Below are 13566 nucleotides of genomic sequence, written 5' to 3'. Positions count from 1 at the left end.
TGCACTCCAGCTTGGGTGACAGAGTGAGACCCTGTCTCAAAAAAAAAAGTCTCATTTTAAAAAACTTCTTTGGGTTAGGCATGGCAGCTCACACCTGTAATCCCAGCATTTTGGGAGGATTGCTTGAGTCCAGGAGTTCCAGATGTAGAGCTGGGGATCTCAGAGTCTGGTGGGCAGCATGATGAGACCCCCATCTCTACAAAAAATGAAAGATTAACCAGGCCTGGTGGGATGCACCTGTAGTACCAGAAACTTGGGAGGCTGAGGTGGGAGGATCACTTGAGCCCAGGAGGTTGAGGCTGTCAGCCTGGGTGACAGAGAGACCTTGTCTGAAAAAAAAAAAAAATTTGCCTGTTTTGGGGCCATAGTCACTGGACTTATGGAGAAGTGTGGAAGCAGAGCTTCCTGTTGAATGCTATCTCAGCAGCAGTAGCCTAGCTGCTCCCATTCGCAGCCCTGGGTCTCACGTCCTTCCCTGTCATAGTGCTCATGGTATCCACCTGGGGGCATGTGCCTTAAAAGAACTCCACTTTTGGGGTAAGAAGACTAAGGCCCAGAAGAATGATGTGACTTGCCTTAAGTCACTTTCAGGAAAAGAGAAGAGTTGGGTCAGATGTCCTCTGAGCCCATCGTTCTCACATGGCACCTCTGGGAAGCCACTGAACCTGCATGTGACCCTCAGGAAGATGATGTCAACTCTGTTTTTCCTCCATGTTTTTGTCTTCAAGGTTTAGCCTCTGCTACCACCTGATAGAGCAGATGAATAGGCAGGATGGTAGCCCCCAGGGTCCCATCCTGCGACGTCCAGATGAGGAACCAAGGCCTCAGATGTGTGGCCCACCATCCCCCAGCACACTATGCTGGCTCCAAGCAGAGCAAGCACACATAGTTAATTTGGGGAGCATCCCATTCCACGCAACCAATGTAGCCATGTAACTTTGAGTCAGCTGGTACATGTGTATATCTTGTGTTAAAAATGACATTTCTCTGAACATTTTAACCGTCTCCTTATGAAAATTCTCCTCTGCTACTTTGTCTTCATTCAAGATACTTTACCCACTACTTGGATGAACTTTACCACTTGAAGGCTTTGCCCTCCCCCAGGTCTGGCCACCTGAGTGTGTGTGGGTGCTTCGGGTGGTTTCCTACATTTAAAAATGGAGTTGCTGGGCCAATTTCTCTGTGCTCTATAGGTGGGCTAGAGGTGGAGGGGTGGTGGATGTGAGCCCCCCTCTGTCCAGGATGCCCCCCTTGATCTTGTTGCCATCAGGTGTCTCTCCTGGGTGAGGGAGGTTGCTTAGCCAGGACCTACAATGTCAGCAGTTCTGAGCCCTCATGCCCCCAACTGTGCCCGACAGGTGGAAGCCTGCATCATACCCACACCTGTGTGAGAAGGTCAGGTCAGACCTGGGTTTAACCTGGCCCTGGGCATTCCTGGCTATGAGGCTTTGGACAATTCTTCACCCATTGTAAATTGAGGAATGTGGTAAGGACTTGAGGAAATGGAGGAAAACACAGGGCCCAGTGGATGCAATGAGCTGCCTGCCCACCCATCCCCCTGCCACACCCACTGGGAAGAGGTTCTCAAGGCCTGTGGGTGCCTGGTTCTGCCCAAGGGCTGGGCTATAGACAGAAATCCAACCTAGTCCTTGTTTCAGGGAGTCCAGAGTTCAATGGAGAGACAGATGTAGAGGCTCACTTTCTGTGGGTGCCCACAGAAGGGCACAAAGAGAACAGTGGCACTGTGGTGGGAGGCAGTGCCCAGTGAATGGAGCTGAAGGGTTATCACAATGAGTGGTTATTACTCTCATCTCACTACCATGTGCCTGAGTTACTGGGTGAACATTTAAGCTGGAATGCTGACAGTATACATTTTAATTTTCACAGCTTGTTTTAAATTACTTGTAGGATGGCTCATTTAAAAGCTAACAAAAACAGGCAGTGTGTGGCAGCCTGTTGCCCTGGTCATGGGCCTATTTCCAGTGTGGCTGACTGGCTTGTGGAACAAACCTTAGCAACTGGGAAGGCTGCTCATACCAGAGGTGTCGTTCTCCTAGGTGTACTTCCGGCTCCATGCTTCCATCCTGAAGCTCCTCGGGAAGCCCGATTCTGGGGTTGGTGCAGAGGTCCTGGTCAACTTTATGAAGGAGGCCGCAGAAGGACCCTTTGCCAGGGGTGAGGAGAAGAACACACCCAAAGCTTCAGAAAAGTGAGTAGCACCCTTTAGGTGATCCCTAGCAGCTCATCCCATCTGCATCCCAGATGGCTTGTTTACTGTAATGTGGTGTTCAGAGGGTTGCTACACAGTAAACTACAACTCTTGAAGTCCCTAGGACCCATCTGGACACTCCCATTTGCTGGGCCAAGGTATTTATGTTGAATCTGAGAAGAAGAGGGTGAGTGTGAGTCCTCTTACCCTGTGGTCGTATGTAGTGCTACTCTATTCTCAGGGGCAAGTCCTGGGGAGAAGCTGATGCCCTCCTGCCCTCTCCACTGGGGCACAGCCATGTTCTGTGCAGAACACTGTTAGAAGTCAGTTTTTGCTTTGCAGACTCTTTCCCCTGGGTCTTTGCCAAGGCCTCATCTGCTGCCAGTTCTCTTGAGAATCAGTGAGAGGTGTGGGAAGTGTGGGCTTCTCTTGTGGTGGCAGAGAGCTCAGAGAAACTAGGGCTCAGGTGTGGTCCCCTCAGTGGGCCTGGACTGACCCCAGTCTCCCTGGGATTATAAGTCATCTCTGCAGCCCAGACTTCTTTCACTCCAGGCCCAGGTCCTGGTGCTGCTGTACCCTCAGGGGCAAGTCTTAGGGAGAAAGATTGATTTGGGGTGATAAGAGGAATGTTGCAGCTGCTCATTAACCTCATTAACTGATTCCTGTGCTTCCAAGACATGCCCAGGGTTGCCACCTGCCAGCTTGCTCACCTGGGGCCAGGGGAGGGCTCAGCTCACCCCATCTCTGGGACCAATGCCTGGCTGGGCACTGTGTGGAGTCCATTTTAGTGCCAGAGAGGCCCGCACTCAGGCTCTGTGCTTGAGGGCTGTCTGCTTCTGGCCATAGATAGCCTGTGTGATGTGTGCCACAGGTGAGCCGGCTCCACAGAGTGGGTGCCCCTCAGCTTATAGCAGGACTGTGCATGGCAGGTCACTCAGATGAGCAGCCAGTGTGCTCAGAAGTTACAGATACCCATTTGGTAGTCACAAAGGGCCCCCAGCATACAATGATACTTACTTTCATTGATCATAATTCCGTTAACTTTTTTTTTTTTTTTTTTTTTTGAGACCGAGTTTCGCTCTTGTTACCCAGGCTGGAGTGCAATGGCACAATCTCGGCTCACTGCAACCTCCGCCTCCTGGGTTCAGGCAATTCTCCTGCCTCAGCCTCCTGAGTAGTTGGGATTACAGGCATGCGCCACCATGCCCAGCTAATTTTTTTGTATTTTTAGTAGAGACGGGATTTCACCATGTTGACCAGGATGGTCTCAATCTCTTGACCTTATGATCCACCCGCCTCAGCCTCCCAAAGTGCTGGGATTACAGGCGTGAGCCACAGCGCCCGGCTTTTTTTTTTTTTTTTTTGAGTCGGAGTTTCACTCTTGTTACCCAGGCTGGAGTGCAATGGCGTGATCTCGGCTCACGCAACCTCCGCCTCCTGGGTTCAAGCAATTCTCCTGCCTCAGCTTCCCGAGTAGCTGGGACTACAGGCACGAGCCACCATGCCCAGCTAATTTTTGTATTTTTAGTAGAGACGGGGTTTCACCTGTTGACCAGGATGGTCTCGATCTCTTGACCTTGTGATCCACCCGCCTTGGCCTCCCAAAGTGCTGGGATTATAGACGTGAGCCACCACGCCCGGCCCCGTTAACATTTTTTTAATTGTACAAATAATACATGAATACATTCTAGTTACAGAACATTCAGGTAGTATATAAACATGTAGACTAAAATGTGACAGATCTCTTCTCCTTCCAAGAGTCACCCACTATTCACAGTTTAATTTCCTAAATCATTTTCTGTATTTATAACACTTAGACACACACATACAATTGTGGGATTTCTTTTATTTTATAAAAATGAACTACAGAAGGTATTATTCTAGAGTTTGCTTTTTCCCCTGACAGTGGGTCTGGGCACAGTCCATAGAGATGGTACCCCATTCACCTCATTCTTTCTAGTGGCTACTTACTATACCGTAGTATGGATGTACTGTGTTTTATGTAACCACTCCAATGGATATGTAGAGTATTTCTGATATTTCTGCTCAACTGTGTTGCAGCACATATCCTTGTACTTGTGTGAGCATGCAGTAAATGCAGCTGTGTTTCTGCCCGCCCATTTGTCAGGGGTTAAATTTGTCAGGCTGTCACACAGAAGGCATTGACATAGCATGGAGAGATGCGAGGGAGCTTCTGAGGAAAGACTCGTTGGCTCCCCTATAGAGCCTCCTGGGGCCTGAGATGCAGAAATGCGGGTTGCACCCTGCGAGAAGTATTAGGCAACGTCCAGTTAGGAAACAGAGCTTGTGTGGGTACTGTGACGGCAACTCTGGGCTTTGTGACACCAGGCAGATGGGGCGGGGGCCACCAGAGGTGCATGGGAGCAGCGGGCCCTGGGAAGGGCACTCACCCACACCAGCACACATCTGTTTCAATATGAGGTGGAGACTCTGACCTATGCCCCAAACCTCTGATCCCACAGGGAGAAGGCCTGCCTGGTGGACGAGGACTCCCACTCTTCAGCTGGGACACTGCCGGGCCCCGGAGCCTCCCTCCCCTCCTCCTCTGGCCCAGGTCTGACATCCCCACCTTACACAGCCACTCCGATTGACCACGATTACGTCAAATGTAAAAAACCCCACCAGCAGGCAACGCCGGACGGTACAGTCCCTGTTCTCCCTACTGCCAGCCCAGGGCGGCACATCAATCACGGGGCGGGTGCTTGGGCGACTCATTTTGTCGCTTTGTTTTGGTGAGGGGGGGTGCTGGGTCTGGGGTGACACGGGCAATGTTGCGGCTGCTCATTAACCTCATGGATTCACGGTGATTCTTGTGCTTCTGAGACATGCTCAGGGTCGCCACCTGCCAGCTTGCCCACCTGGGAGCCAGGGGAGGGGCAGGCCAGGCTATAGCATTTCACCTCTTTGAGCCTTCTTTTTCCCACCTGCAAAATGGGGACATGACAGCTACTTTGGAAGGCAGTTAGAAGACTGTGGCCTCCTGGAATGGCTCCTGGTGCAGTCAGCTTAGTGACACCTGCGTTGTTCAGCAGCGCATTGTTACTGCTCTGTCCTTCTGACGGCTGAGGGAAGGCCGTGACTAGTGCTAAGTCTGTCACACCTGAGAATCCAGATAGGTTGTTAATGGGGGTCACCTGGGACCATATGTGTGGCCGTCCCATGTGGGATGGGGCAGGTGGCGACCATTCAACCACATTCCTTACTAACATTAGGAGGCTTGCATGCTGGCCTGTAGCTTGATTTCTTCATGTTCTCTCATTTTTATAGTGATAAGCTAGTGACAGAGTACTTGCTGGGATAAGCCAAATTGGTGACTTAAGAGGGCCACTAAAGTGGAGTCCTGGGAGGTAGTGACAATGCTGAAAGACACCTGGCCCCTCACTCCCATATCACTCATCTCATCTGGGTTTGGGGAAACAGGACTTCCTCTGCATTCTCCAAGGCATGGGGATGCTAGTAGGTGGGTAGAATTGGTCCCAGGGCTGTGCCTCCTGCAAGGTGGTTTTTATAAAAGTGGCTCCTTGGAGTAAGAATGGGCCCTCTAGAGTGCCATGGTAGCCTTGAAGTTCAGTCCCAGTGCAGGTCTGGAGCGGGGGTGGGAGGCACCACCTTCACTCTAGTGCCCTGCTGAGGCCCCTGCCCAGTGCTCAGGTTCCTGGATATAGCATGGGCATCTGCCCACAACTTTCTGAACTGAGTGGGTAGGGCTTGAGAGCAGGTTTAAAGAAGTGCTGGAGAAGGATGACAAGGGGGCCAGTGTTCCATTTCTCTGGGGGCAGGATTTGCTGTTCTCAAGAAAGGAAAGGAGAACTGCAGTGTCCCCTTCTGGGTTTGATTTGGATTTGCAGCATGCGTGTTGAGAGAGGCTGAGGATCTGAGTGTGTGCTGTGTCTCTTACCTCCCAGAAGGTTTGTGTCATTATTCCCAGTCTCAGCGTTGGCACCTCCCTGCCCACCCCAGAGTGCTGAGCAGAGGTAGGAGGAGCTGACCCACCTGCCCCTCCAGTCTTCAGTTCTGCAGACATACCCTGTTAAGTTCCTTTCTCCCTTTCTTAGTTAAGTTAATCACCCTCTTCCCAACCTTTTACTCTTGAGAATATTGAGAAAACATACTAGCAGCAAACCCCTGCTCTGGGAGTTAGTTTTTGCCAGCTGCTTCCTGGGAGGAAGTATTATGCCAAAGTTTTCAGGAGAGGAATGCCTTTCCTGGTTGTCTACATGCCTTGTGGCCCTGCTCAAATGCACCTGGGCTGGGGAACTCAAGCACTGTCCTCTGCAGCTCTGCAGGCGCCCGCTGAGTTCATGCCACAGATGCCACTGTGCAGCCCATTAGGGTTAAGTATGCCTCTAGAAGCAGGGAAGAAGGGAGGTAGGAGCACCTCAGAAAGGGGGCCATGATGCCAGCTGTCCCATGTTGGCACATGTGTGTGCATGAAGCTGTTGGTGAGCCACTGCAGATTACTCAGGCATGACAACCGGGCGTGACGGGTCCTGGGTGCCAGCATGCTAATTATTTGTTCTGGAAGTTTGCAGAAGGAGCCATACAAATAAATTCAAATATGGTTTCAGCAGTTGCACAATTTTGAATATTTGTATAAAAAAAAGTTTTCAAAGTGATTCCTGTCAATGATACAAAGCCATCAGGATCCCATGGCCCACCTTTGCCCACTCACAGCCCCGCACTGGCCACCTGTGTGCTCTGCCCAGGCCTGGCTGCATAGTGCTTTCAGAACTCAGCTGCCTCACCTCTGAGAGAAAGCAGTGTCTGCAACATGAAAATGTTTGGGGTCCTAAAATAGCTGTGATCTTAGAATGTTAAAGTGGCCCTTTCAGCAGCTACCCTAGTTCCTAGGGGAAGACCCAGGCTCCAGGGAGAAGCAGCAGATTGCTGGTGTCAGGGGATGTGCTGGTGGCCTCAGGGGGCCACACTGCCCACCTTTGTTCCTACTTCTCCTTCCTGGGAGAAGAACATATAGCTCCTACTTTCCACTTAGCTTCTTGGCCTGAGACCAGCCTTGGGTCTACTGTGGGAGGACAGGGGCGTTAGCACTCATTACAGGCCACCGCTGAGTCCTCGTACCACCAGGAGGGTGCTGGGCACTTCGAGCTGAGGAGAAGCAGTCATGGGGAGGTCAGACAGGGAGGCAAGTACACAGCAGGCCCTGATCAAAGGATCTGATTTCTAGTCCCAGCTCCATTGCATTGTGCTCTGCAACCTTGGACAAAGGATCTCACTTCTCAGTTTCCTCACCTGTTGAATGGGGGTAATGTCTTCCTCATGGGTATTAAACCAAAGTGCTAGCACATTGTAACCACCTCCTAGATGGAGTTATCCAGGTCATTGGTGGAGTGAGGGCAAGACTTAGGTAGCACTGCATAGAGGGAAGAGCCTGAGCTCAGGGGCCAGTATCCCTCAGTAGGCACCCCAACTCTCTCCAGCCAGTGGCATGGCCTTACAAGAGGTGCAGGTAGTGTCCTCTGAAGCAGCCAGCAGCTCCTCAGTGGGCTTGGGCATGAGGCTTTCTGGATACCAGCTTTCCACCCCCACAGAAAATTTGCCAGCAGTGGGAGAGGGAGTCAGGCATCAGGACTTTCCTTGGGCATGGTTAGGAGACCTCACATTAGAGCTCCCTTCCCACATTAGTATGCCTTTGCTTCAAAACCAGAAACCAGCTAGGGTCAATTCTGATTTGGTTTAAGATTTAGAAAAGATTTAGAAAAATAGCTCCAGGTATGTGTAGGTTCCCTAATAGCTACTTCATAGGATCCAAATTTGTTCTCTGAACTACCCTCACCTGCAACCTTGTGTCACTTGCACTAGGGTGGGGAGCATCCTGCAGCCTGTGCGTAACTCTGGTGAAAAGCTTTTGGAATCAGCCCCTCAGGTCACTCTGACTGTACTGCAGCCTGGTGTCAAAGCCAGCCCTTCTCAGAACAGCCAGGAGGGCACTCACGGCTGACCTGAGGAGGGGCCCTCTGGCCAAGCTGTGAAAGAGAGCAAGAGAGATAACAGAGAGAGAAGCTTCGTCCCAGGCTGTGCTGCTGGCAGCTCTGGCTGGTTGTGCTTCCCACCTGCCTAAGTCTCCCTTCCATCAGTCTCTTACAATTTGCCCACAGGGCTGAAATCCTTAGTGTTGAAGCTTCCTGACTAGGAAAACAAAATGACTGGAGGAGTACGTTGTGACCTTCAAGGGGCTCCCAGTGATTGCTCTTTACACATGTTCAAACAACATAAGGAGATCTTTGAACAAAACCTCTACCCCTACCCTGTGTATAGTATGCACATGTATGTGTGTGTGTGTGTATGTGCCTGTGTGTAATTATGCCCTACCACTCAGTACTGTGCGCTTGCTGTGTGCTGGGCTCTGGGCAGGTGCCCGCAGGGTAGTAGCATATCTCCATCTTCACAGCTGCCCTGCAGGCTTGCCATGCCTTTGTTTCCCCAAGAAGAACCAGAGCTGAGGGCAGGTAGGCACTCATCCAAAACTGCCTACTCTAGTCAGGGTGGAGCCAAGAGAGAGTGGGTCTGAATCTCCCTCCACCCCTGGCCAGAGGTGAGGCTGATACTAGGCAGGCCTGTGCTTGGCCGGCCTGCCAGAGACTGAATCTGTGTGTTTCCATTGTCCTTCAGCAGAGGGCCCAGGGAACTTGGCCATTACAGAATGGCTTGATTTGTCACTTGGCCTGGCTCAGTCCCCCTTTGGCATGTGTCTGTAGTGGCTCTCTTGGACTAAAATCCTTGCTCTCTGCCTGTCGTGCTCCATGTCGCCTCAGAACGCCAAAGCCAGAAAAGGCCTCAAGTCAAAGGCCTTGTGCTGTGGTAAGTCTGGGGCTGAGCCTCCTCTAGGGTCTTTGGCCAACCTGTGGCCATGCCTATCCAGGTGGTTCCATCAGTGCTATGCGAGGTTCATAGAAAAGCACTGGTCCCTGCTGTAGAGGAGATTGGTGCAGATCAGTCGGTTATATAGCTGAGGTTTTGGGGCCAACTGATGCCAGCACCAGAAAGGTGGGGTTTGCTCATCCCAGAGAAACGTGGGCCCTCTTCGCGGGGTTAGAGGCCTTCCCGAGGAGGCAAAGCTTAGCCAGGACCCAAGGGGTATGTTGGTGTTTCCCTTGAGGGGTTGGGGAGAGGGAGCAGCCAGGGTCAGAAGAGTGGGAGCCTTTGGAGGCTGGTATCCACCAAGGGTGGTGGTGCCTACATAGTCCCACTGACAGCATGGACAGAGCCACTGAGGAGCCTCAGGCTGCCCTGAGCCCCAGGTTGTAGGGTGTGGGCCTTACTGGAGAGCCCAGGGTGCCCTGTGCCAAGCCCCCGTTGTGGCCATCCATCCTCAACCTCCATGCTGTCACTGTCTGTGTCGTGTGCCGTCTGTGCTCATCTTCGCCTGTTCGCCCCATGCTGTCTCCACCAATATTGCCCGTGCTGCCCCTAACCCTGACCACACTCTGTTCTCCAGGCTTTGTCTTTCTGCTTGCACCTGTCACGGCTCGCTTCAGGGAACAGCGCAGACCCGCATGCTCAGCCCTCAGTCCGGCTCCCTGCTACCCCTGTGACCAGGATCACCTTCATGTCTGCTGGTCCTGTGATTTGGAGAGTGTGTTTGATGTGCTTGGCTTCTGCTGATGGCCTGTCTTCCCAGTTCCGGCCAGAGGCAGATGTAATGGTGGCCTCTTCTCCACTGTCCACCTGCCTGCACCTCCAGCAGGTGGCCCAGTCCTATATTTCCATTGCTTTGCTCTTTCTTGCTTTAAAAAAAATAACAAAGGCAATAGACTCTAACATACCAAATTATCTTTACTAGGATAAGTGTATAAAAATGCAAATTGTGCACAGTAGCCTTGATGCTCTGAGGTGGGTCCTGTGTCTGCAGCCCACCAGGGCCAGGCTATGTAGGGTGGGAAGCTGTGAATGGCAGTCAGTCCTGAAGGGCAGGCCCAGCCTGGCCTCTGCTCAGTGGCCTACCCTCCTAGGGCTAAGGGGAGGTCAGTTTTCTGGTAGGAATGCTGTTCCTAAACAGACCTTCTCAAAGTGGGATAGACTCTAAGTGGAGTTCAGTTTGTTCTGCTTGTTCCTGACAGGGGCAGAGGACAGGGGAGGCTGTCAGGGAAGAGCCAGTCACCTCCTTTGTTCTCTTCTTCATTCTTAACTTTTTGAAAACCTCTTTAGGCCATAGCTGGTCATGGCATTTATTGAGCATCTACTGTGTGCCAGGCATGGAAAAGGGTGCCATAGGGAAAGTCAAGTTAAAGGAGCCTTGATTTCTGCTGCCAGGTTGGATCTGATGTCCCATGGTATCATGGGACAGTAGTTGGTGCCAAGGAAGAGTGCCATGAGCTGGCAGACAGGAGCAGGTTCTGGGGTTTGGTGGGTTGGGAGGACTTCCTGGAGAAGGTGAGTCTCTAGAGAGGCCTGAAGGCCCATTTTGGGGGAAAAGCAATTGGGACAAAGACATGGAGTTTGGAGAGTCCTACAGCTTTTGGATACTGAGGTGACTGGGATGGATGAAAAAGAGACTGAGACGAGAGAGCTTGGGAAAGCAGCTGGGCTCAGAGGGCTGGGGTCTTTCCTGTGGGCAGCAGGGACAGTGATGTAGTCACAGGATCTCTCTCTCTGGGCTCTAAGGCAGGCACATTTTCTCCCCAACATCCTTGGAAGAGCCTTCCTAGGAAGCTCACTAGATGGCTGGGGGATGTCAGCTTCACACCTTACAGAGCTACTTCTCTTCTTCTGGCATTTATATCAAGAGGGGCTGCTCACCTGCCTTTGGTCAGGAAAATGTTTAAAGCCTCCCGAGACCTCCCTGATCGGTGCCTTTCCTGGCTCATAGGACAAGATGAGAGATGCATGATGAGGTCTCTGAGCATCAGGCCCCTCAGGGCAGCACTGTATCTGTACATGTCAGGGCTTCGAGGTGTCTGGCAGTGCTCTGTTGGCCCTCACCTGTGAGCACTGGCAAAGAATGGGCAAGTGGTGCAGCCTGGCCCCCACATGATGCCCTTGTGCCCACCTGCTGTCTGTTGTGTATCTGCCTCCCTCTCAGGAACCCCCAGGTTTCTGGTATCACTTTTCTTTGGCATCTATCCTGTCTCCTCAGCCTGGCATGGGCACCCCCATTTCCCAGGGCCAGCCCTGCTTCTGGTGGATGTGTTCTTTCCCTGTGGTTGGCCAAGATTGACTGAGGCAGGTCTTGTCTAGTCAAGAAATTTCTCAAAATACTAATTCCACCCAAGTTTACAGTTCTTAGAAACTCTTTGTTTCCTAGTTAGCAGGGCATTTTTGGTCTTTTCTGGAGCATTAGTCAGAGCTGCTACAGTAGCACGACCATACATCTTCTTCCTCAGGCTTTTACTGCCCCGAGCTGATGGAACAAATGGCTGTGAGCTGTTTCTAGTCTTGCTGGAGCACATGGAGGAAACACACTTGAGGAGATACTGGAAACTTGTATCTTATAACCGAAGAGCTCTTTTAGGCTGGCCTGGAAATCCTGGGACTGTCCAAGGCATCTGAGCTGAGTCAGACCTAAACAAGGAGGACTCAGAACACAGAGTCTGTTCTTACACTGAGTGAGGACAGGCAGCCTATCTGTCACTGAGCCAGGTCTCTTTCCCTGTGCGTCGCCAGCTGTCATTCCTTTACAGTTGATCCTGCAAATCCCACCCTGGAAGTGGAAGGTTCTGGAGCTTAGAGGGAGGCAGTTTAATAAGCAGTTGGCTGGCAGATGCACATCCCCCTAAGGCTTCAGAGGGAAGGCTGGCGTGGCCCAGATGCATAGACATAAAACATTCCAGTAATTAACAATAACAATCAAATATTTATAATCTTGCCACAAATATTAATTAGTATGAGCAGGTTTTGTGTAGGCAGATTTTTAAAAGAACATTCTGAAAAAAAAGAACAAGGCCAGCCTATAGCCAGCTTGCTAGTGCCAGTCTTCTTTCCTGTTGGCCTCCAAGCAGCTCCCTAAAGAAATCAGCTCTCAGCTCCTGAGACTCAAGGCTAGATACCTGGACTGTGGATAGTCCCTGGAGGTTCCATCCAGGGTGTCTGTTTCTCTGGTAGGCTCTCTCCACCCAGTCCCATAGGATGTTTAGGCTAAGTCTGGCTGTCCTTCATCAAAGAGGCTTTCCATCTGTCTCTTGCTCTGCCTCAGAACCAGGGGGCCCAGAACTCCCTCCTCACCCCAAAGCCCCTCCACAGAATAAGAGCCAGCACTGCCTGACTCTGACTTCTCCCATCTGGCCTTGCTCTATTAGGCAAGGCAGGAGAATAGAATGCCTCTGCTACCAGGCTTGGCAGCCTCTGTCTACAGAGGATAGGCATACCCAGCTGGTCCTCTGAGGACTCAGCACAGGCCATTAGCACACAAAGTTGCATGTCAGTCCATTTGAACCCAGGACCACAGGATCCCAAAGACAACTTCATGGAGGAGGTAAGACTGGAGCCAGGCCTGCAGGCTGTGTTCCTGAGGCCAGAATCCCCTCTTCACATACACTCAAAGACTCCCCAGTGCATGTGGGCAGCATGAGAGTGGTGCATGATGGTGCTAGGCTGCCTTCAGCTGTCCGGGAAGCAGATGGAATATGGCTCAGGGAGGTTTGGTCCTTGCCTAAAGGTACATGGCTGATGGATGGGGGTCCCACCCTAGAGGAGCCTTTGACCCTCTTCTCCCAGAAGCCTTCCCTGGGTGCACTGGCCCTTCCTTGGCTGTGGGCATGGTAACCTGAGAGATGACCTTGCAGTGGGGCCTGCTGGGACTGGGGAGAGGACAGCAGTCAGCTGCATCCTTCCTTTTCCTCCTGCCCTTCTGCAGGGGCCTCCCAGGGCATGGGCTTCCTGCTTCAGTAATCGGAGTGGTTCTGGGCTACACTCCCCAGTCCAAATAACCCTCCTTGCTGTCTGCCCTCCCAGCTCATCCAACTCCAGGGGGTCCTGTTCTCCAAGAGCTTCTTCCCAGCACTGAGACACATTGTCCTCCCTACCTTGACTCACCCAGTCCCTGAGCTGTCCCATCCACAGCAGCCCCGCTGGTGGCAGGATGAGGGTCCTTTTCATATGCTCTGCGATGTTCTTGGCAAACTTACCCCACCATTTCTGTCTGTCTGTCTTGTCTGTGGCCTCTCTGAGGTCTTCAGTTAGCTGTACCAGAGAAGGTTTGCTTCCCTAGAAGTGGAGGAATGGGGACTGCGGCACTGTCTGCCCTGGTAGATAGAGCCATTCTTTAAGAGCTTTTTCATTTATCCCTTTTGCCCTATTGATGTGAAAGGATTGAAACTTGGTTTTCTTTCAGTCTGACTGGCTTGAAACTTTGTGCAAAACCTTGGATTGATTTTTAGTAT

General features: G+C 51.7%; 1 protein-coding gene across 8 annotated transcripts in view; it reads left to right on the top strand.

The window, feature by feature from the left end:
• Positions 1-13566, top strand: part of CABIN1 (calcineurin binding protein 1) — a 161959-nt gene that overhangs the window by 77425 nt on the left and 70968 nt on the right. For all 8 annotated transcript variants that reach the window (XM_012454131.2, XM_012454135.2, XM_012454126.2 and 5 more), the window contains 2 exons: positions 2058-2209; positions 4693-4871. In XM_012454131.2, the coding sequence (XP_012309554.2) occupies positions 2058-2209; positions 4693-4871 (331 nt within the window). The remainder of the gene's footprint in view (positions 1-2057; positions 2210-4692; positions 4872-13566) is intronic.

This window comes from Aotus nancymaae, unplaced genomic scaffold (assembly GCF_030222135.1).
Source record: "Aotus nancymaae isolate 86718 unplaced genomic scaffold, 86718_ANA_hifiasm-v0.15.2.pri h1tg000210l, whole genome shotgun sequence".
NCBI classification, from domain to species: domain Eukaryota; kingdom Metazoa; phylum Chordata; class Mammalia; order Primates; family Aotidae; genus Aotus; species Aotus nancymaae.
Note: the sequence above shows the minus strand (reverse complement) of the source record. Positions and strands in the feature narration are given on the sequence as shown.